The sequence below is a fragment of the Mauremys mutica genome, chromosome 2, assembly GCF_020497125.1.
Source record: "Mauremys mutica isolate MM-2020 ecotype Southern chromosome 2, ASM2049712v1, whole genome shotgun sequence".
In the NCBI taxonomy this organism is placed as follows: domain Eukaryota; kingdom Metazoa; phylum Chordata; order Testudines; family Geoemydidae; genus Mauremys; species Mauremys mutica.
Window position 1 is genome coordinate 228,408,917 of NC_059073.1, and position 25,135 is coordinate 228,434,051.

Here is a 25,135-nt window from a genome sequence, read left to right on the forward strand (position 1 = left end):
GGCCAGAGAAGACCATTGTAACCATCTAATCTGACTTCTTGTATAACACAGGACTCCATCGAACTCCTCCTGTCCCCCAAAAAACACTTGATAGTTGGCAAGTCAAAATAAGCCAAATAATAGCCTTTCTTGACAAATAAATCTAGCCTCTTTGGTTTCTTTTCCCTCAGCAATGCTCTGTTCTGTCTTGCCTTCTTGTTGGCCACCATGATAAAGTCATCCAGTTGTGGGGCCCTGAAGAGCAACACTGCTTCACCCAGAGATGATGACAAAGCAACTGGTCTTGAGGAATCTAATGGAGGAAGGGCTTGTTTCCTCTTGCTCCTCCTCATGACTACGAGAGACCTGAGTTGGTGGGAGTTCGGGCGAAGTTGAATGAAGGAGCCTTAGGCATGTATGGTCAGTCTGAATAGTCTTGCTTCCCATGAGATGACCAAGGTGCCCAACAGGGCCACAGAAGTATGGGCCTTGAGGTCCTGGTGTGAGGAAGCATGTTCCTGGGAGTGATGAGGGCCCCTGGAATTCCTAAGGAGGTAAAGGGATTCCAGGGGCCCTCATCACTCTCAGTGAATACACATGATCATACTTGTGATCATCACCCAAGGTAACTGAGGATGCTGAGGAGACTGAATACTCTAGATCAGGGGTGGCCAACCTGAGCCGGAGAAGGAGCCAGAATTTACCACTGTACATTGCCAAAGAGCCACAGTAATACGTCAGCAGCCTCCCATCTGCTTCCCACCTTCCTCTCCCTCCCCGCACCTCCTGATAAGCTGTTTTGTGGCGTGCAGGAGGCTCTGGAGGGAGAAGCGAGGGCACGGCCGGCTCAGGGGAAGGGATGGAGTGGTGCAGGGCCTGTTGCAGAGCAGTGAGCACCCCCCGGCACATTGGAAAGTTGGCGCCTGTAGCTCCAGCCCCGGAGTCGGTGCCTATACAAGGAGCCACATATTAATTTCTGAAGAGCCGCATGTGGCTCTGGAGCCACAGAGTGGCTACCCCTGCTCTAGATCCATCACAGACGCTGCGGATCTGGATGTTGCTGGCAACTGCTCTGAGGTTCTTGATGCCACATTCAAGAATTTCAGCACAGTCAGGGTGAGTTAAGGAGTGAATATTCCAGTTCTTGTGGGATTGGAAGGTCTTGATAAATCTGGCTGGTGGTGGTACATGCATTCCGGGGTAGCTGATCCAATCAGTGCTGGAGTTGAACTCTTGACCATGCCTACCCCTCATGACAGTGCTGACATTGCTACCCGTGCTTGGGTAAAGTGCATCTTTCCCCATTGGTATTTCATTCATATAGGCCAGAGGCTCTCTAATTTATTTTGTTGGGGCCCCCTTTGAAAATATTTCAGGCTGTGATAACCTTCCCCCCACAAAAAAGGCGATAGCAAATTACTAAACATACTCATAGGAACATACTTGTGGTATTGCCACTCTTACTTCTGAGCTACTGCTGGCGTTGGCACTGCCTTCAGCCTTGGGTGGCCGGAGAGCGGCGACTGCTGTACCCACCCCTACCCTTCCAGCTACCCCCCTCTCCCAGAAATATTTTTTGTGATCTCGCAACCCCCTTACAATAGCCTTGCAATCTCCTTTTGGGTTGGAACCCCCAGTTTGAGAAACAGATAAAGGCAGAACTATTCCTAAAACTTTCCAAACAAATTGTAATCAGGAAGTGGCAAAGCTTCAAAAAAAAGTCTCCCAAAAGGTAAGAGTTTCAAAAAATTCTTAATGACTGAAGGGGGGGGGAAATGGTGTGACAGAATGGAAAGAGTCATGCAATCTCAGCTACAGCACTTACTGAAGTAACAGCAAAACACAGTAACACGGACTTTAATAAAATTAAACTAAAAAGCTTCTCAATTTAGAACTCAATAGTTGGCCTAATACAGTAATTCATTTGTTACAGGTTAAATGTCTCAACGACTAGACAAAAGCCCAGTCCTATAAGCCCTCTAAATGAGGAACTACTAGGACATGCAAAACCAATCCTCAACTCCTTATATGTTGTTACAGAAGACCCCAGTTTCTTAACACACTATTTGATCCTGATTCACAAAGCAAAGTACTATTATATACAATTGATTGCCAACTGGAATATATGTATTCATTGAAATTGTGGGCCATTCACCCTTCATCATGGACAGTCACACCCCATGCTCTGAAAATCTATGCTGCAAGACCAAGATGTATGCCAAACCCATGCCTTCCAAAATGAATGCAAACCTAACCGATGGCTCAAACAAGAGTGATATGCAGACACCATAATCCCAAATGAGTTAAAGGAAAACAACATTCAAGGAAACAAAGCGATCAGCTACCCCAACAGTAACCTGATCTTTAAAGGCAACTCAATCCTGGAGCCTGAACCAATTCCAAAACTAAACCCAGATGCTGTTTGTTGGCTCTATGGCGATGTCAGTTCTACCAGCCTTTCACCTATGAAGAGTTGCCTTCAAATCTGGGTTAGGTCAAAAGTGAAATGAGCTTAATTATCTGAATCTAGTCTCCATTAGAAAACTGTCCACATAACCAAGATATGTTACCACCAAATCTGACATGGTTGGGAACCAATCTGGGGATGGGAACAGTAAGGGGTTTGCATTGCGATGAAGCTGCCATTCTGGATTGTAACCACTGCTGTCCACTAAAGAAAGGAACAACAGAACAAAGCACAATAGTCTATTTCATGTACAGAATACACCTGCTAACCCGAAACCCTGCTATCTGCACCTCCACATTATCAGAATTCCTCATCATGAGATAGATGAGATATCTGCCTCTACAGCATGTATCTCATGCTGGGGAACAAGGAAGGGATTTGGATAATGTGGAGGTTCGGTTAAAAGAGCAACCTCCCCACCCTAGCCAGGACCTGTGGCCAGGAGGATGACCACCTGGCCGTGGGGAGGCCATCCTGATGCTGAATGGCTCCTGTGGCAGTGCAGGGAGCCCTCTTCTGTCCCCACTGTCACAGCGAGTAAGTACGTGGGGCTGTGGACACTCAATCGCTGCAGACACTGGCCGGGGCGGGGGGGGGGATGTCTCTTCTCTGCCTTGTCAGGACCACAGCCTCACCCTCACACCTTGTGCCTGCAGGCATTGGCTGTCACCAGCTCAGCAGCAGCACATGGAGCCCTCTGCAGCTCTGCTGTCATAGGAGTGAGCGAGAAGGGACAGCAGAGATCTCCAACCAGGACTGTGAGGAGGACAATGACGAACCCCCGGCTGTTGGTGAAGCCACCCCCTGCTGAAGGGCTCCTGCCTTCTTCATCATCAGAACTCCTGATTATCTGAATAAAACGCATGTTACTGGCATAACTGGGAGAATATTGTACAGTAGACATTCATGTTGTTCATAAGTGGTGGTTGCTCTTAGAAGGTGTTGCTGCAAATGAGCATCTACTGTATTAACATTTGTTCATAATTCACAAAATGAATTCAGTAGAGTATTGCTTTCTGGCCTGTTATGTAGTAATTGCTTTAAAAGACATCAAACTTCAACACTGATATTCATTTATAAACTGTTAAAAAACGAGGACATGAGTTAATATGCAGTATCAATTAAATTTCCTTAATGAATGTAAGTTCTCATTTGCCTGAATTCTACCCTAGAAGAGCAACTTCATCAGCATGGAAAAGCTCATGCTTCACTTTGATATTTTCAGGTATGAGCTGTAATGTCAGATCTGAATAGAAACTGAAAGGTAATTAAAAAAGGAAAGGGTTTGGGGTTTATCATCTCCTCTACATCTGTGAAATGAGATGTTGGCTTTGATCCAATGTGACACAATAACAAGTAGAATGTCTCAACAGTTTTACATTTTCTTTACTCTGTATCCTGTACTGAAGCTTGATTTTTTGTCACAGATTCTACTGTATCTGTCACTATTATTACTGTATATTTTACTTTTAAAATGACTTGTTGGCCAGAAATTAAAAAGGAAATAGGAATTTAAAGAAATGGGAGGGCAGACACCACAATGCGGTGGTCATAGAACAGCACTGAGCCACCAGATTGGCTGGCTCAACGGGGTGCTCCACTGTAGTCTGTCTAAAGGGCAGCAGTATTTGAATAAGAAAAGGATTGGCACTGGCATCTTGATAAAATGCAGTTCATCTTGACTTGTATATGTTTTGGTTACACTGTGCATCTTTTCTCTAGTGCAGGTATTTGTGCTGCTTCTTGTACATGGCTGGGTGCAGGTTCTTAAATGTCCTACTTTCCAACAAGACGGTAGATTTTAGGCCACTTAGGGGCCATCTCCAAATAATCACCATTGTCGATTTTAGGTTGGGATGATTATCAGGTGGAAGGCATGGAATTGATGGCAAACTCCACAGTTGTAGGCCATCGGAGAGAAAAAGCATCAAACCATCAGTTACCTGTGCTGATGTGACTTCGTATGAGGACACCCCCTTGCTCTGAATCAGAAATGGTTGGTGTAGGTGCCACTGGAACATGTGGCCGCGCCACCCGGGTGCCACAGCATGCTGCGGCCACGACGCCCAGCCCACTGGAACATGCTGCGGCCGCACCGCCCGGTCTGGCCCGCCAGAGCAGGCTGCGGCCTTGCTGTCCAGACTGCTGGAGCAGCTCCAGCCAGCTCAGAGACATCCTCCCTTGACCCTCCCCAGATAAGGTAGGAAGGGATGGGATGGGGAGAGTGTGGGGTCCCAGGCTAGAGGTGGGGTCATGTGGCGGGTGACTCCCAGCTTCTCCGCCCCCAAAAATTTCCCCACCAGCTGCTGTCCCGGCCCATCACTTTGCCGGGACACTTTGTTTACTTAGGTTTACCTCCGTGCCTGCAGATGCTCGAGGTAAACAAACCATCTCGGCCCACCAGCGGCTTATCCTGATGGCCCGGGAGCCAAAGTTTGCTGACCCCTGAATTATAGGGTCGGCTTGTGAATGGGTTATAAAAATTTTTCCATTTTTACTCATCCATCTTGGGGGGTTGGCTTATAAACGAACCGTCTTATGATCGAGTATATACGGTAATTTGTTTAGAAATTACATCAGCTGCGTACTACATTCCTGACCTTTCCCTATGAAGGAGCTGAGATTGACTCTTGGTTTTCAGCATGAGGATATTTTTGTAGTGTTGTTCTGATTAACATGACTTTGCTTTATTATAAGAGGTTATGCTTTTTGCTTAAAAGAAGTAGGCTGATTTCGAATAGCCATGGGGAACTACAGAGCAAATAAAATGAACTTGTATTGTTTATTTTTCCTTCCTGATGCATAAAGATAGCCTCAAAAGGTATATCTATACTGCAACGGCTGGAGGGACAGTCCACAGCAATGGTTCTTAATATTTAAGATGTGCTTTCCCCAGAGGAGTGGACGGAGTACTGATCATACCCACACATACATTATGGGGCATGGACACTGCAATTAGTGGGTGTGCTGAAAGGAACTCCCTGCACGTGCTTTAGTCTCAACTGTCCATATCAGACCCTAAATTTCTGATTTTGTACTTTGACCATTACACTCAACACCTTGAACTACATGTAGTTAGTTCCTTCCTAAAATAAAGTCACAATATACACCTTCATGACCACAGCTCACACTTTTTCTTTAGCTCACAATACATGCACTGCAGTCACTATTAAAACTCCATTTAGTAAGAAATCAGAGTACTTCTAAGAGTGAATTAAAATCTTACCTAATGACCCTGCCTGCAGAGGTGAAGAAAACAACATCAAACTTCAGTGGCATTAAACCAGTTAAAATATCTATATTATAAATATAATATACAAATAGAAAGGTCAATCTTTTTTTAAAAAAGGTAACACCTCATAGAAAGATTGTAAGTGTGAAGTAATAATGGCAAAGAACTTTAATATCCTCTGATAAAAGGTGATTTATACACATGATTATTATTATTATATATAAAGTTTCTGCAGTTGGTAGGAATATCTATTGGTTTTAAAGTTCATAAGAATGTCAGTTGTTTTTCAAACTTCTCATTAGGATGAATAATTAGAAAATGCTTTTTTAATATATGGTAGTGGTGGAAGGGGCAGATTTTGCAATGTTCCTGTGGAGTACACAATAAATATAAAAAACTAGAAACCCACACAAACAAGTTTGTATGCCAGCGATATGCAAAACAAGAACAGTAGACTTAAAATTAAATTATGCGGTCAGTGCCTATCTTGGCGTACATTTAGAATTAATTGCTAGTGTCCCAAACAAAGTAGCTGGACTTTTAAAAATTATTTGCAGGTTACTTTTAAGAAAGTGGACAAGACGGTTACTCACCGTAGTAACTGTTGTTCTTCGAGATGTGTTGCTCCTATCCATTCCAGTTAGGTGTGCGCGCCGCGCGTGCACGGCATCTCGGAACTTTTTTACCCTAGCAACTCCGGCGGGCCGGCTGGGCGCCCCCTGGAGTGGCGCTGCTATGGCGCTGAATATATACCCCAGCCGGCCCGTCCGCTCCTCAGTTCCTTCTTGCCGGCTACTCCGACAGTGGGGAAGGAGGGCGGGTCTGGAATGGATAGGAGCAACACATCTCGAAGAACAACAGTTACTACGGTGAGTAACCGTCTTTTCTTCTTCGAGTGATTGCTCCTATGCATTCCAGTTAGGTGATTCCCAAGCCTTACCTAGGCGGTGGGGTCGGAGTGAGACGTGGCGGAGTGTAATACCGCGGAGCCGAAGGCTGCGTCGTCTCGAGATTGTTGCACCAACGCGTAGTGGGAGGCGAAGGTGTGGACCGAAGACCAGGTGGCCGCTCGACAGATGTCCTGGATGGGGACATGAGCCAGGAAGGCGGCCGACGAGGCGTGCGCTCTCGTGGAGTGAGCGGTGAGGCAGCATGGTGGCACACGAGCAAGCTCGTAGCAGGTCCGGATACACGCTGTGACCCAGGAGGAAATCCGTTGAGAGGATATCGGCTCGCCTTTCATGCGGTCAGCAACCGCTATGAACAGCTGGGGCGAGCGCCGGAAGGGCTTAGTCCGCTCGATGTAGAAAGCGAGCGCCCTGCGGACGTCGAGGGTGTGCAGCTGTTGCTCCCGAGGCGAGGCGTGCGGCTTCGGGAAGAACACCAGGAGGAAGATCTCCTGGTTGAGGTGGAAGGCTGACACCACCTTTGGGAGGAAGGCCGGGTGTGGTCGAAACTGCACCTTGTCCCCGTGAAAGACGGTGTATGGCGGACTAACCATCAGAGCGCGGAGCTCAGAGACTCGCCTCGCTGATGTAATGGCGACGAGGAAGGCCGTCTTCCAGGAGAGGTAGAGCAGGGAGCACGTGGCTAAGGGCTCGAAAGGAGGACCCATCAGCTTGGTCAGCATGAGGTTCAAATCCCAGGTCGGGGCAGGACGCCGCACCGGCGGATACAAGCGGTCCAGGCCTTTAAGGAAGCGGGAAACCATCTGGTTAGAGAAGATGGACCAACCTTCCATGGATGGACGAAAGGCGGACACTGCTGCAAGGTGAACTCTCAAGGAGGAGACCGCAAGACTTTGCTCCTTAAGGTACCAGAGGTAGTCCAGGATGGTAGGGACAGGGACTACGAAGGGATTAAGGCCTCGCTGGTCACACCAGAGCGTGAACCGCTTCCATTTCGCCAGATAGGTGGAGCGAGTGGAAGGCTTTCTGCTCTCTAGTAGGACTTGCTGAACTGCCGCGGAACAGTCCCTCTCTGCGTGGGTCAACCACTCAGGTACCAAGCTGTAAGATGGAGGGACTGTAGGCTCGGATGGCGGAGTCTGCCGAAGTCCTGAGTAATGAGGTCCGGCCACAACGGGAGGGGGATGGGATCCCGAACGGAGAGCTCGAGCAGCAGGAAGTACCAATGCTGCCTCGGCCAGGCCGGAGCTACGAGAATGACGGTGGCTCTGTCCCTCCGAAGCTTCTGTAATACTCGATGGACGAGCGGGAACGGAGGGAAGGTATAGAGGAGGTGATGCCTTGGATGCAAATAGGTCTACTTGGGGAAACCCCCACCTGCGGAAGATTGTGTGCACGACGTCGGGACGGAGAGACCACTCGTGGGAGAAGAAAGACCTGCTGAGATGGTCGGTCAGCGTGTTCTGTACTCCCGGAAGAAAGGACGCTTCTAGGTGAATGGAGTGGGTCACGCAGAAGTCCCACAGGAGCATCGCTTCCTTGCAGAGGAGGGAAGAGCGGGCTCCGCCCTGCTTGTTTACGTAGAACATTGCTGATGTATTGTCCGTGAACACTGTCACACAGCGGCCTTGCAGGGGGTGCAGAAGGTGCGACAGGCCAGACGGATCGCTCGCAGCTCGCGGACATTGATGTGCAGAGCGAGCTCCTGGGGCGACCACAGGCCTTGGGTGTGAAGATCGCCCAGGTGAGCCCCCCAACCGAGCGCTGAGGCATCCGTGGTCAGAGTGGCGGACGGGCGAGGAGGGTGGAACGGGACTCCCGTACAGACAGTCTCCGGGTCTAGCCACCAGTTGAGGGACTCGAGGGTTGGCCTGGAGACTGTGACCACCATATCGATGGGATCTCAATGCGGCCGGTACACCGACGCAAGCCAAGTCTGGAACGGGCGGAGGTGAAGCTGCGCGTACGCGCTGACGTACGTGCATGATGCCATGTGGCCCAGGAGGCGGAGGCAGGAGCGCACCATCGTGATTGGGAAGGAGACGAGGTCCTGGATGAGGGAGACCATCGTCTGATGACGAGATTGCGGTAGGCAAGCCCGGGCCAACGAGGAGTCGAGGACTGCTCCAATAAACTCCACCCGCTGCGACGGGATCAAGGTGGACTTCTCGGTGTTGATGAGAAGACCGAGTCGTCGGAAGAGGGACAGTATGTCCGTCAACTGGCCCATCACCAGCTGCCGAGACTGCCCGCGAACCAGCCAGTCGTCGAGATACAGGTAGACATGTATCCGACGACGGCGGAGGGCTGCGGCAACCACCGCCATGCATTTGGTAAATACCCTCGGTGCGGTGGAGAGCCCGAATGGCAACACGGCGAATTGGTAGTGGGCGTTGTTGACCACAAACCGGAGATAACGTCGATGGGGAGGATAGATCGCGACGTGGAAGTAGGCGTTCTTCATGTCGAGGGCGGCAAACCAGTCTCCCGGATCCAGCGAGGGAATGATGGTCCCCAGGGTGACCATGCGAAACTTGGGCTTGAGCAGGTACTTGTTCAGCTCGTGAAGGTCCAGGATAGGACGTAGCCCCCCTTTCGCTTTGGGGATGAGAAAATAACGGGAATAGAATCCCCTGCCCCGCCTGTCTTGAGACACTGCTTCTATGGCACCCACGCTCAACAGAGTCTGGACCTCTTGTAGGAGGACTTGCTTGTGAGAGGGGTCCCTGAAGAGGGACAGGGAGAGTGGGTGGGAAGGCGGGGGTGAAACAAACTGAAGGCGGTATCCCGACTGGACTGTTTGAAGCACCCAGTTGTCTGTTGTTAATTGGGACCACGCCGAAAAGAAATGGGAAAGGCGGTTGTAAAATAAAGGGGAAGGATCCGGTAGGGAGAATGATGGGCCGTCCTCGAGCGTCCCATCAAAAGACCTGCTTGGCCCCCTGAGGGGCCTTGGAAGAGGCCTGGCCTTGGCTACGCCTATTGCCGGAAGGACGACGGCGGTTTGTAGCTGGTCGCCGGCTATTATATGGGCGGTAGCGTTGTTGGTTGAAGGACCGGGGGGGTTGCTGCCGGAAGGGCCTGCGCTGCGTTGCCGGCGTGTGCATCCCGAGGGTGCAGATGGCAATGCGGCCGTCTTTCAGGGTCTGGATCCGGGAATCCGTCTTCTCGGAAAATAGACCCTGCGTGTCAAACGGCAGGTCCTGCAGTGTATATTGCACCTCCGGCGGCAGGGTGGAGGACTGCAGCGAGGCGATGCGCCGCATCGTCACGCCGGAGGCTAAGGTCCGAGCTCCGGAGTCCGCAGCGTCGAGGGCGGCCGTGATGGAGGACCTAGATCATCTCCTTCCCTCGTCTAACATCGCCGCGAACTCCTGGCGGGAGGCTGTTGGCAGGAGCTCTGTAAATTTCGCCAGGGACGCCATGATGTCGAAGACGTACCTGGCGAGGAGGACCATCTGGTTGGCGATACACATCTGTAGTCCGCCAGCGGAATAGACCTTACGGCCTAACAGGTCCATACGTCGCGCGTCTTTCGACTTGGACGCAGGGGCAGGTTGGCCGTGCCTCTCCCTGTCGTTGACCGACTGCACGACCAACGAGTCCGGGGTCGGGTGAGTATATAGATACTCGTAGCCCGTGGGAGGGACAGAGTATTTGCGCTCAACCCCACGGGCCGTAGGAGGGATGGACGCAGGCGTCTGCCAGAGTGTGGTGGCATTCTTTTGAATCGTCCGCACGAATGGCAATGCCACTCGCACTGGAGCCTCTGACCCAACGACGTTCGTTACGGGGTCCTCGTCCTCCTGGACCTCCGCCACCGGGAGAGCCATAGCTGTCGCCACACGGCGAAGTAGGTCCTGGTGCGCCTTCAAGTCTATCGGCGGAGGCTCCTTGGTCGACGCTCCGGCTACCGCCTCATCAGGTGAGGACGAGGAGGATAAGCCCTGGACGACCGCCTCCGACGATGGATCTGCTGCCTGCTCGTCAGGAGGGTCGGGCTGCGTGTGCCCCTGGGGTTCAGGTGGTATGGAACCCGCGCCTGGTGGTGAAGGGGCCGGTCGGCTGACTGTCGCCTCAGGTACCCTGCGCTCGGACGCCGGGGCTCTCGGGGGGAATGGCACCCCCTGAGTCTCATAGTGGGCCCAGGGAACCCAGAAGCCCCACGGCTGTGCCCCCTGAGGATGGCCCTGTGGGGTGGGCGGCAGGTTGCCGTAGCCGTCTGTCCCGGAAGCGACCGACGCGGGGCGGGATGGCCATGGAGGTGCCGAGGCGCTGACGGAGTGCGCCGCCGAATAAGGCAGTCTGTCCCCGGACGGCAGCGAAGATCGATGCTGGTCCGCTCGGTACCGGGATGGCGACCGGGAGCGACGTCCGTCACGGTGCCGGGAGCTCGACTGGTGCCGGGAGCTCGACCTGGATCCGGATCTGCGGTGCCAGGAGCGGCTGTGCGAGTCGCGGTGCCGGGAATGGTGCCGGGACGGAGACCTCCGCCGGTGCCAACGCGACGGTGACCTGGACCTGGTGCGACGCCGGGAGTGCGACCGGTACCGCGATGACGAGTGGTACCGGGACTGCGACCGGTGTCGCGACGGCGATTGGTACCGTGATGGCGAGCGGTGCCGAGATCGCGAGCGACGGGACGGAGATCTGCCATGGGACCGGGAAGGTGACCGGGACCGGGTGTGCCGTCCATGTCGTCTGTCCAGAGAGGGCGGCCGGGTCATTCTGGCCGGCTTTCCCGCCGACACGACAGCCCGCAACGGCGGTGCCGGGGGCCGGAGGCTCGGTGCCTCTATGAGCTGAATCAGCTCACGCGCGGAAGAGAATGTCTCCGGCGTAGACGGCAGCCGGGGCTCAACCATGGTCGGTACCGGGGAGCGTGGTGGCGCCGGACTCGACGGCCCTTGCGGCGCCGGAGTCAAAGGCCCGGTGCACGACTTGTGCACGGCCACCGCGGGGGCCGCAGGTGGCGCAATCGTTTTCGCCGAGTCCTCAGCGCGGGCCTTAGCAAGCGCCTTCGCCAGCTTGTGTCTTTTTGAAGGCGAGAGCGAGCGGTGCCGGGTCTTCGTAGCCGCCTTCTGAGGCTGCGGGGCCGCGGTGCCTGAGCGGCTTGGTGCCGCCGGTGCACTCTGCACCGAGGAAGCTCGCGGTGCCGGCGCGGACGGTGCCAGGGGCTGGAGCGACGCTTCCATCAGGAGCTGTTTTAAGCGGATATCCCGCTCCTTGCGAGTTCGCGGTTTGAAGGTGGAACAGAGCGAACACTTATCTGTTCTATGTCCTTCGCCCAGGCAACGGAGGCAGGCGTCGTGCGGGTCTCCGACGGGCATAGGCCTCTGGCACGATGCGCAGAGCTTAAAGCCCGGTGCTTTGGGCATGAGCCCGCACCGGGGGAGGCAAAGGGGGAAACCCCCCCTTAACCTTATCTAAACACTAACTATCTAACTAACAGAACTGTAAAAACTAATCACTAAACTAACTATGTACAAACAAGTAGCGAGAGCTAGGGTTGTGGAGGACAGAGAGCACTCCACAGTTCCAACTGGCCGTCACGGGCGGTAAGAAGGAACTGAGGAGCGGACGGGACGGCTGGGGTATATATTCAGCGCCATAGCGGCGCCACTCCAGGGGGCGCCCAGCCGGCCCGCCGGAGTTGCTAGGGTAAAAAAGTTCCGAGATGCCGTGCACGCGCAGCGCGCACACCTAACTGGAATGCATAGGAGCAATCACTCGAAGAAGAATTGTCTTTTCAATACCACCATATGAAAACACAGGACATACATATAGGGTCTTGCTGCACCTCCAGTCAGTGAGCATCCGGGTCTCTTCACCTTTAATAATGTTCAGTGGTTTTTTCACAAAGATACCCACATGCGTTATTTCTTAAATTATTTTGAGGCCCTTGTACCCTTCACAACACAAGTTCATTATGCTCGTATAACAAAATATATTTAGAGGAAGAAATAATTATCCACATTCTATCCTGTTTTCCAGTTTGGGCAAAAGAATTGACATTCGTACTTGACATGTCTAGAGGTTTAAAGAAAATGCTAATATTTGAACTGTGATGGTTCTTAAAAGTTTTTCTTTGGAGAGGGGTGGGAGGAGGTTGAAGCTAGTAGACAGTGAATGCACTCAGAAGTTTAAAATCTCTAACTTCCTTTTTTTTTTTACTTTTTAATTTAAACACCAAAACTTTTCAAATAAAAATATATTACCACATTTCACAAGACTACCTAGAGATTTAAATACTAATTATTTCACTGTTCTTCAATTAAGTATTATAGAGTGGATATATATCAAATTCCAAGCAGCTCTGCTCTCACCACAAAACTGTAATTCATGGATCAATGGAAAAAGGAGCTGAATGAATATGTACCTGCTGGAGGCCTGGGAATCAGTTGTGCTAGAAGCCAAAAATGCTTCCCTGTGTCATTAATAGAAATGCAATACAAACTAGCTATCAGGATATATTTTACACTAGCAAGAATAATTCCTATATATCCCAATACACCAGATTTATACTGGATAAACTGTGTACAAAACGGGCTAGTGTTCTAAAAGTTTTTCAAGGAAATGCATGCATATAAATCCAAATCCTGCATCCGATGTGACACTCAAGTGGTTAAATGCTGTGCCCAGTAAGTCAATGGAAACTTTGCCATTGACTTTAATTGGTTCAGGATTACACCCAACACACTTAATGCAAAGGAAACTGGGTGGGCTGAATCCCTGTGTGAAGTTGAATCAACAGATCATGATTGTTGGAACCTTGGAAACATGACTCTGGTGTCTGGCTGCTCAGACAACCAGTCTGCTTGTGCCTGAAAGTTCTGTGTCTCAGCCCCACAACTTTTTCAGGCAGAACAAACACACTTTATATGGTCTTTGTTCAGATATTCAAAATTTGGCATGCGCTGACCAAATTCTAGCTTTAAATGTGCCTAACAATATAGGTCTAATTTTTCAGAAGTGTCTAGAGATTCTGGGTGCTCATTTTGAAACAATTTAAATTTAACTATGTTCTGAGCACCTCTCCTCTGAAAATTAAACCCCTACCTCTAAAGTGTTTCCACCTAGGCACCCAAAAAAGGAATCACTAGTCACTTTTGACAGTCTTGGCGGCCCTGGTTCACACTGTTGTGAGGTGTACAACTTACAACTAAAATAACCAAGACCTAGAATAATTGTTGTCTATACTACTATTAGCTTAGAGATCCCTCATCCTTTTGATGGAGGCAAGTGAAAAGGACGAATCTATGTATGGAAAACACTGAGGTCACTAAATTAGTTTGTTCCTAAACAGATGAACTATTTAAATTTGAAAAATCCTAGAACCTTCTTTAATATTATGAAAACACTATAAACAACTGTAGTCAGCCACATGTTGGCCATGTCTGGGTCCCCAGCATACTGAGCCCTACTTAGCTGTACCTTTTTCCTCTAGTATTTTTCTATTTTGATATTTCTCTTCTGATCACATTGTAATATTTAATGATATGCTTGACTCCTCTGCTATAAGATAAAGTATTTTCATGTATTTCTGTAACCAACTGATGTTTTTCTGTGATTTGAGAGCTATTCTTCCTCTTTTATTTTTTGTTCTCTTCTCTGTAGAGGCCTCCTATTTATGTGTAGAGACACCAACGGGTCTTTTGGGTAAGAGAAGTCTGGAATGAGGGGCAATATCTTGGCTTTACAGGAGAATTAACTCAATGACACATTAATATATTTTCTGTCTCTAACTACTAGGAACTGATAGTACTTTGCTATTGTTTGAAAAGGTGTACTCACTAAAAATGAGGAGTAAATCGGAGCTCCCCTATACATATAGACAATAGTCCAAGGTAACACTTTAGCTTTCTTATGTTGTGGCCTATTATTGGATTGGATTTAACATATACTTTTATTTCTTTTTCTGAATAAAAATGTGCTGCTGAATAAAAGAAAATGCTGCATAATCTGTTCTGAATATATTTAATTTTACTTTGCATGTGTGCTCTCATCTAATCCTCTTTGTTCAAGAACAACCACCTGGGTTGAAACAGTCTCTATTTAAGACGTTATGTACTTCAGTCAGTTGCCCTATTGATCATAGTTTTTCCAAGCCACATGAAGTTGGCTTTAATTTTTAAGCCTCTGTGATAGAGCACCCTCTCAAATGGCATGGCACTGTATCACTGACAGTACCACATTTCGGGGCATCAGATTTTTTTTACGCCTTACTCTGAAGTATCTGAGACTGGTTCAAGTCTATGACTGAGACCTGGATTACCAGAGTTCAAGAAGAGAGAGACCTATCTGTCTTTTGTCTTCCCCATTTGCAAAATGGGGAGAAGAATAATAATTAAAGGGCTGCTGCGGTTGTCTAATATTTGTAAAGCACTTTTCAATAATGTTTTACATCTTCAGTGTGGCATATCTCCATCATCATTTGCCACACACAGAGGCAAGATATTGACTGGATGGCTCATTGGTCTGTTCTGCTATAGCATTTTCTATGGCACAAGTGGTACCCTTCTGCAGATGGGAGTTCAGTGAGGGAGGAAACAAAACAAGGTGAACATTAAAGAGCTCTGTCCCCTCAGAAGGAAGAGCCTGCCACCTCCCAACCTTGTTGGTCCCAAGAGCATGGCATGTGAGGGTGACAGGCCTTCAGTACTGTGAGTGGTCTACCATACTGCTATTTTGCCCCCCCACCCCCAACCCTAGCATCATGGCTCCTGCAGACATTGGGATGCCACTGACCAGACACTGCAATTACAGAATACTCCCTACACTCTGACTAGGATGCAGACATGAGGTCTAAGTTATTGTTGCTTCAGGCGGTGTTAAATTAGGAATAACCAAGATGATCTCTGATGCTCAGGACACAAAAGTGCAGCAAATAATAACTCCTTCCCCTCATGCCCCCCACAATGTTGGACCACAATCCCCCAATGCATCCACACAGTCCCAAGACACAGGGGAATCCACCAGATCTAGCAGAAGCTGAGGGACAATCTGGCCCCTTTAACTTTAAACAGAACTTGGAACCTTACCGACAGAATTTGTTACCTGTGAATGCTCTAACCTATTTTTGTTTCTCCCTAGAGTTGGGCTCAAAGAGGACTTTTGCCATCTTAAATACTCTTGAAAAGCACAACTCAGCATCTGTCAGCTGAAATGGATAGCAAGTGTGGGAGAACAACATGGGGGTGATGGTTTTGTATGTAATGTTTTTCTATAATGGGCATAACAACACAAGTGTGGGGAGAAGAACTAAGCTGAGAAGGGGGTAGAAGGAAAATTTATTTTCAACAATTAAAAGAGATAGGGTTTAAAAAGCATGCATTAGAGGGAGAAAGAAATGAAACAATTTTTGTAATTAAAATAGATTTTACATTTTATTGTAGGGATGAGGTACTCGGCTGGACAGGGGACAGGGAATCTTTATTAAATTTAAATAGAAAACTGTTTAAAATGAGGCTGGAAGGACTGAATTAGAGAAGTTAAGGGAGGCAGCTGTGATAACTATCAAACTATTTTACACTACTGTGCAGAAAGACTGTAGATGACAAATATGAAAACCATTCTGCATTTTAACTGTCTGAGGGTGTCCACTTGAAAACTGTTTACACTACCTCACTTCATGTTCACTCAAAATGTAAGCAACATGTGCTTAAGAAAAAGCAGAGGGAATTTCTAAGTCAAACATACTCAGTTACTCAAATCAGAAGTATCAATACATTTATGTATACATCATTAAACACTATTCATCATAGATAAATACAAGTGTTGATTTTTAGTAATTTCCTATCTCGATCTGCATTTATCTCAATACTGCTTCTCCTTTTCAAATCATTGAATAGATTTTGAACAACTGCATAGCCTTTTCAGAGCCCTATTTATTCCACAGAAATCAATAATCACTGTCCTATACGCGTATTCAGGACCACAGGGGACCCTGTTAACATTAAAAGGTTTTACAAAGAACATATCGAAAACTAAACCAAACAAAAAACCCCAAAGAAATTACAATGGTAAAATTCAGTGTAATTGTCTAAATTCATGTTGACAGCCTGTTACTCTTTCAGGATACCCAAGATAATTTATAAAGATAGTAAAAGAAATGAAATCAGGTCACACAGTGACCACTAATTTGATACACAAGACAATATAATTATAAGACCAAGTGTGAATGGAATAAATAACATAATTGCCAGCACCAATGAAGAGCCATTACCTTTAAAATTGTAATATTCCAGGTAAAACTCTCTACTGCTTTCTGTAGTTTCCTTTCTTTTAAACCTTCCTTTGCTCCTATATTGTGCAGGTTTTCATGGAACTCCATTGCTGTGGAGAGTGAAAAAGATGAATTTAGTATCTTGGTATTTACTTTGAATCTTCATAATGGTAGAATTAGATTTTTCTAGAAACACTTCATATAAATAGCTTCCTGGAACTGCTGTCAAAAGCTTAGATAAATCTGAATTGGAATAAGGCAAAGATGAGAGACTGAAAATAAAATCATAATGATAAAACAAACTGAAGGACAGGTGAAAAATCTGCACATTTTTATTCTATACCGTCAAATGTTCATGTTTTCAGTCATACAAACTTAACCAACATGTCAATGTACAAATTTATTTATTCTCTAAGAAAAAGGTAGCATGTTGTAAGTTATTATTGGGTTATATAAAAGCATTACCATCTTTACTGTACAAAAAGCCACAGTACTTGCAATCAAATTCATTGTACTATATATAAAGCACTTTTTGTGAGTTGCTGTAATATGGAAACAGTTAACTTCATGAAATGTCATCCTCTGACAAATGTATTTTGCATCTTGGTCTTTCATGCATTAAATCTAGATAATGGACAATTTGACAGAACCATAGCATTGTTTATACCAATGGACGCAAGTTTACTCTTTAAGAAACTTAGTCCCATATTGCTGTTGTTTCATGTCATATATGGTAAATTTAGAATAAAAACGTTGATATCTTCCTCATACAAGGACAGAATTGGCTCCCTCATGTGCCCAGGCAGTGCACAAAGAGAAGAGCAGCATACAGGGAACGATGCTCTGTGGCACTCCATCTATGGCTAGGTCTACACTATGAGCTAGTGGTTTGATTCCTCTGCTTGTGTACACATACTTGCACTAGATTGATGTCAAGTAATTGTCTCATTGCCACTCTGTAGCCTCAGGTTGGGGATTCTGTTCCACACCCCCAAATTCCCTGACTCAGAAGATGTGGTCCGTAATGTACAATACTGTAGTAATGTCATGCAATAACATTCAGATATGAACAAGACACACACATTTTTCCTTAATTCCCCCACCTCTTGTGTTTCTACAGATTTATGTTTTTTGTGTTTAGATTTCTTTTTCTGTTCTGGGCAAACTAAGTGTTCTACCTGTTCATAACAGTCACATGCAGTCATATGTCAAACCCAGGTACATTAAAAAGGTTCAATCCCAAAGCCATCATTTAAAAAAATTTTTTTATAAAAGCTTCATGAATTGATTTGAATGACCAAGTGGTCATTTTTGCAATTATTATATTTTTAAACTGACTGCAAGGAAAACTAAAATAGTGAATTCCTTATCTGAATTAAACTAATGTATCATTTTTATTTAAAAACATTAACTTCCTCATAACTCTGACTCAGTCTCTGGAGTGCAGCCTGAATCAAACCATTCATTACGTATTTGCCCAGCACAGATTATCAACCAGGTGAAAAATTAAAATTCATTCATCCATAGTATTTATTTCCTGTCCAAATAATCTACAATCAGTTTAACAATATGCCTATGGATAGACTTGTAGACCCACAGCTACAATGTCCAACCCCTACTACAGCGATGAAAATACAACTTTTCTTATGTGTCATTGGAGTCCTCTAAATATGTTGTTTCCCCAGATCCACAGTTTTGGATACACAGTGCTGCATTCAGCATCTTAGAAGGAACGCAGACCAATTCTACAGGCGATAGGTACACAGGCCCTGCCTCTTCATTTCATAACCATCTTCCCACCAGTAATAAATTCAAAGACAAGCAAGGAGGAAGGAATGCAAGTGTGGATGCAATACATTCAGAATGATGGGGTTCAGAGCATACGCAAGTTTACTCAAGATTGGATTGATGTTTGGGGATTGGGAAGGTAGCTTTAGGGCTGATTCTGCACTATGACTGAGCTTGGATGTTTTGACCAGTGGCTGCTGCAAGGAACTGGTTGCAGGTCTCTAATCCTCAGTTGCCCACCCCCACAATGGATTCTATGCCAGTGGAGAGTCAGGCATAGTGAGGCTCTGATTCATCTCTCTCTCCCTATCATGCATGCACGCTCACACCCAGAAAACTTTGACAAGTACCCTCATTCCCCTACTCTTGGGATGGGAGTGGTGCAGCTGACATAGGAGATGGTAGAGCTGGTGGAAAATTCCCCAAGGGGAATTCTCCACTAACTATTTTTAGCTATTTTAATTGCCATTTTGTGCCATGTAAGCTCTGCAGAGTGGCTTCAGCAGAACAGAAACTATGGCCTTGAACTTTTACAATACACTTGACTATGAACAAAGTTTGCTTTCTACCAGTTCAGGAAAAGCCATACTAGCTGCCAAGTAAACCTGGATTAAGACCATGTGATGTGTCTCACCTTCATGAGCACCAGCCTACATACACCCCAAAATATTTTTAAGAGGCAAAACAAAAACATCCAATCCTAAACCACCAATCTTAATTAAAATAGGATAACAAGTTTTAAAATAATCTAGTAAAATTAAATAATTTAATTTTCTATTAATTACTGGCAACTCTTTCTTTTAACATATATAGTCTTTGAGAAGTGCTAATACACTAGGAAAGGAGTATGGTGTAACTAATCTTACACTTTGTGTGAATCAGTCCTCTGTATTGCTTACATCCTATTACAGAATTAACATGCACTAACATTAACATTATTTTTATATCTTCAAACCATGGTTCTGTCTTTTACAGCTTCATTTTGATTCAGGTCTGAATCAGTCCTTGAAGCTTTTGCAAAAATGTTTTGCTCTTGGGAAAAACATGCATTTCAAAATGTTAGTAACGTTGCAACAAACAGATATTTCTGACTGAATGTACTTAATGGATGCTAGTTTTTCCACAGGATTAACTTGTGTCAGAATATTTTAAGGTCATTTACATAAAATCTTCTGTAACTCACACTGGATTATCAACAGTACTACTATGTTATATTAGTATTGAAAGTACTGTGCATTGACATTGTTATTGATTGGAACACACTTTACAATTTGTAGGGCCTCAAGCTGTTTGAAGGGAGAAAGATGAGTCCATGAATTGCCTCCATTTCCAGTTCTGTTGCTGTATAGTGAGGGGTGTGAAAGATGCTGTGGTGTTGCCTCTCTCTCCAGTCCCACAGCTGGAGGGAGAACTAAACTCAGTATAGGCATGATTTTGCAAGGTACTAAGCATTATGGCCCAGATTCAGCAAAGCATTTAAGCCATAGTCCCGTTGAGGTCAGTGTGCCTATTCACATGTTTAAAGCTGAGTTGCTGGCTCAAGACCAGAGTGTTCAGCACTTGGCAGGATTGAGCTCTATGTGAGTTGCAGAAGCCCCAAGTAAACAGGGCACCAAATGGCTGCTTGTTTTGCTTGTGATTCTTTCTGGCCATTTCTTGCATTACTACTAGCTAACAACTGATTAAAAAAAAACAACAAAACAGTAACAGACAAATGACTTTAAATTGATGTGGGGAAGACAGAGAAGGGAACGAAGGAGGCAGGGGCGGCTCCAGGCCCCAGCACGCCAAGCGCGTGCTTGGAGCGGCATGCCGCGGGGGGGCGCTCTGCCGGTAGCCGGGAGGGCGGCAGGCGGCTCCGGTGGACCTCCCGCAGGAGTCCCTGCAGAGGGTCCGCTGGTCCCGCGGCTTCGGTGGAGCATCCGCAGGCACATCTGCGGGAGGTCCACCAGAGCCGCGGGACCGGCAACCAGCAGAGCGCCCCTCGCGGCATGCCGCTGTGCTTGGGGTGGTGAAATGGCTAGAGCCGCCCCTGGAAGGAGGAAAGACATGGCTTCTCATTCAGAAATAAATGAAATGGGAAATGCATATTTCCACAAAATCATGTAAAAACCCCTTAAACTAAAATATACTTGTAGTGAAAACCTATCTATAAAATTAAATACAGACTATATTAACTGGAGACATAGAAAACATTGTTTTTGCAGGATATAATTTTTTTTTTTACAAGTGCAAGTTCAAATTTAGCTCAATAATATATTAAATGAATCTAGTACTCAAGCAGGTTTAATTACTTTTATTATTCTTAGCTCATTAATATTTTGGACTGTCTGATTGATAAGACACTAGACTACACTAAACCTGAATTAGATTATTCAGAGCTGTATTCCTGTATATACCATCTGTCTAATCCACAAAGCACAAGTTACCCGTCTTTTCTAGCTTTGCTGACAGCTGTCAAAAATCGACAACAAGCTAATGTTTCTGAGAGATTATGAGAATTACATATGATACCCAAGAATGCTAAAGCAACTTTCAGCTGTTAATGATTCACTATGTTTGTGCAAGGAAAACCCCCAGCAAAATATATAAAACACACTGTTACTCTCAGATAGTAAGAATATCTGGTTTTCTTTGCTAGGACCAAACTTTTAGATATGAGAAAATGCAACACTTAATTCAAGCTATACTACGTCTAAAAAGAAGATTTTTTTCTTGATTTAGGCTATAGCTCATTCCACGCTACAACTCTAATTCAGCACGATCAATGTAATTAGGGTCAAACTGAAACATTTAGACACTGGCCTGAGTAAGAATAGGGGATAATATGGAGCAAAACTGTCACATGTGGAGAGACAATGTTTCAGGGTAGTACAATCTCTCCCTGAGCAGCCAAGTGCATTTGGAATGATGCAGTCTGCTTTGTTCAGTGCAGCTGGCTCACTGTGCATGCTGGTAGGCACTGCATCACTGCCTCTCTTGAGTCAACGGGCACCACTGGAGACACACATAAATAAGCAGTAAAACTATGACAGGCCTTTGCGTGGGTCATTCAAGGTTGGGTGAGAGGCTCCTTGCATTCCCCCAAATATCTGCAGATGGATTTGTCACAATTTATCTCTGAATGACTTTTTATAAACCTCTTGTCATAGTATCTGGGCTTAACTGGTAAATTAAACACCACAATCCATTAGTTAAAATGGCTCACAATATAGTATAACACTTCCCAGAATGAAAGATAGCTATCATTATTATTAAAAACAGCAACCTAGCACTGCTGCAGAGCCAATCAGATGCTGGACTGAGTAATGTGCCAATCAAATACTTGACTGAAATGATGCGTCTGAAGGTGCAAATTCTGGCTCCAGCAGACCACCAGAGGGAACTAGCACTCCAGCGATCCCAGTCATTACGATAGCACATAAAACGACATACAATCCATAAAATAGCTAGATCCCAAACCATAGCAAACCTCATAGATTAAAACCAACACTTTAAATTATTTCAGAAGGAGATGAGAAGCCAGTGCAGTTCCTGGATCAGAGACATAATATGCTCACATGGACCCACCACATTATTAGGGAACTTACCACATTCTGTGCTAACTGAAAGCTCTTTAGTGGTTCCTTATTATATTAACCATTGTAACTGCACCAAGAATAAACAGACTAATTTGTGCACAAACTTCTCTCAGTTAACTTTATCAAAAACAATTATTACAAAGATGATATCCTGCTAAACATAATAGGTAGGGCCCTACTTACCAAATTCACAGTCCATTTTGGTCAATTTCACAGTCGTAGGATTTTAAAAATTGTAAATTTCATTATTTCAGCTATTTAAATCTAAAATGTCATGGTGTTGTAATTATAGGGGTCCTGACCCAAAGAGGAGTTGTAGGGGGGTCGCAAGGTTATTGTAGGGAGGGTTGCAGTACTGCTACCCTTACTTCTGCGCAGCTGCAGGCAGTGGAACTGCCTTCAGAGCTGGGCAGCTGCACAGCGGTGGCTGCTGGCCGGGAGCCCAGCTCTGCAGGCAGAGCTGCTGCCAGCAGCTGTGCAGAAGAAAGAATGGCATGGTATAGAATTGCCACCCTTACTTGTCTGCAGAGCTGGGCCCTCAGTCAGCAGCTGCCACTCTCCAGCTGCCCAGCTCTGAAGGCAGCAGCGCAGAAGCAAGAAGGCATAGTATGGTATTGCTGCTCTTACTTCTGCATTGCTGCTGGCGGGGCGTCGCCTTCAAAGCTGGGTGCCCCACCACCAGCTGCTGCTCTCCGGCCACCCAGCCCTGAAGGCAGTGCAGAAGTAAGGGTGGCAATACTGTGGTCCCCCTAAAATAACCTTGTGACTCCCTCCCCCACAACTCTCTTTTGAGTCAGGACCCCCAATTTGAGAAGGCTGGTCTCCCCTGTGAAATCTGCATAGTATAGGGTAAAAGCACACAAAAGATCAGATTTCATGGTGAGAGACCAGGTTTCATGGTCCATGATGCATTTTTCATGGCCATGAATTTGGTAGGGCCCCAAGAATAAGTAATCTGAAGGTTTAAAAATATGACTTCTGATACTCTTCTGGATTTTTTCCTGAAGAACTATGGCTATGGGTCTTCAGTAGCAGAAAGTCAGTCTGTGAGAGCTGCAGTAGTTTAAGTATCTGATAACCAAGCCCCCACCCAATCATTAAGGGATTAAGGGCTGGCCAACACAGCCCAAAAAGTGATTCAGCCTCGCAGGCAGCCTCTGCCCCATCACAGAATACATCAAATCTGCCTTCCCCTGGAAGGTCCTTTCAGGAAAGACAGCAGTGAATACAATTGTCTTCCTCCAGGATTAACTCACTTTTGTGAACAATCGTCCCAAGGGACACAAGGGTTTGTCACCAGCATAGGTGAATCAAGCCCTAGGAGCTCACCCCCTATTATAAATACCATCTCTTAACTTCCATCCAGACTTGGTTCCATTGTACAGTAGCACCTCAACGTACATCCCAATATCACCTGCACATAGTCATCTACTCCTCCTGACTTACATTATGGCCTTTTGGGGACTCAAAGACTAATTTAAAAAAAATACACACTTGTCCTCTCAACTTTTGAAGCAGATAGGGTTACTTTAGATACTGCCCTGCAGCTGACGGATAGAGATTCTGCCTTAAGACTGCATCAATCACTTATATTTGAATAAATATAGCATTTACTTACAAGATATAATACACAAATAAGGCAATTCATGCACCAGATAAACAAATTAAAAACAAAGGACTTTAAGCAAACTCACATGCACTGTTTACTAATTTATGCACGAGGCTTAAACCTTCCTAAATATTTTGTTCCTTGAGATAGTGAACAAAAAATACTTCTGAGTGGGAAATGTGGAGGGCAGAGCACATTTTAGTGGGTGCAAAAATGGAAGTCAGTGTTTGAAAATCTGGCCCTTAACATGAAGGACTTGGTTAGGAAGAGAAACAGTGTCATTTTACAAGTTACCCTACCTTCACAATTCAGGTCATGTTAATACTCTATAGTTGTTAAAGGAAAGGATAACAGAGTAGCATGGATCAACATAAGAGCTGAAAGTTTGAACAAAACACTGCCAGTTCTTACTCGGTGATTCTCACAGCATACATGTCTGCTCTAAATTGCAACAAATTTTCACCTTACATCTAAAGCTCTCTAATAATCAACGCTTAATTATTTCTAGATTATCAAGTTCTTTCCTTTCACGGCAAATCACTCTGTGCTTTCCCCATGCACATTGGATACTCTGCATTTTCAAGTCCCCCCACTACCCACCATCTCTCTCTCTCTCGCATTGCCATCTAATTCCTCCACCCATGTGTTGTAGCAGATGTATCTGTTGTAAGCTACACAACATGACAGGGCATGAACTGTTTTACATTAATTCACACCTAGTGTATTGTGATGGACGAGACAGAAAGTTGATGCTGCCAACTAAACTAAGCATGAACTGATATGACAATCCACATACTGGAATGTCATTGCTATGACATACTCAAACAAAAACAGTATTTTTAAATGATAAAACATACAAGGCAAATTGAATGATGTAACTGGCTGATAGGAATTTTGAGCCATCAGTTGTCAGAATAATTCATGGCTTACAATTTAGGTTCAGAGGGATAGCCGTGTTAGTCTGGTTCTGTAGAAGCAGCAAAGAATCCTGTGGCACCTTATAGACTAACAGAAGTTTTGCAGCATGAGCTTTCGTGGGTGAATACCCACTTCTTCGGAAGAAGTGGGTATTCACCCACGAAAGCTCATGCTGCAAAACTTCTGTTAGTCTATAAGGTGCCACAGGATTCTTTGCTGCTAATTTAGGTTCACTTTCTGAAGCCTAAACTGTAATAATTACAGTAACTGCTAACAATTCTTATCAGACAGAAACAACTTATCAGGCAGATGTAGAAGCCTGTATCGTTATTAATTTGCAAATGAGACACCATACATTATTTATCATTTTGCTGTTGCTTAATGTACCTAGAGCAGCAGACAAAATACATTTCTAGTGCTGTCCAGTG

The 25,135-nt window shown here is 45.9% G+C and overlaps 1 protein-coding gene across 2 annotated transcripts in view; it reads right to left on the reverse strand.

The window, feature by feature from the left end:
* PLCL2 (phospholipase C like 2) overlaps positions 1–25,135 on the reverse strand; it is a 191,645-nt gene that overhangs the window by 4,019 nt on the left and 162,491 nt on the right. For both annotated transcript variants that reach the window (XM_045006205.1, XM_045006206.1), the window contains exon 6: positions 16,812–16,921. In XM_045006205.1, the coding sequence (XP_044862140.1) occupies positions 16,812–16,921 (110 nt within the window). The remainder of the gene's footprint in view (positions 1–16,811; positions 16,922–25,135) is intronic.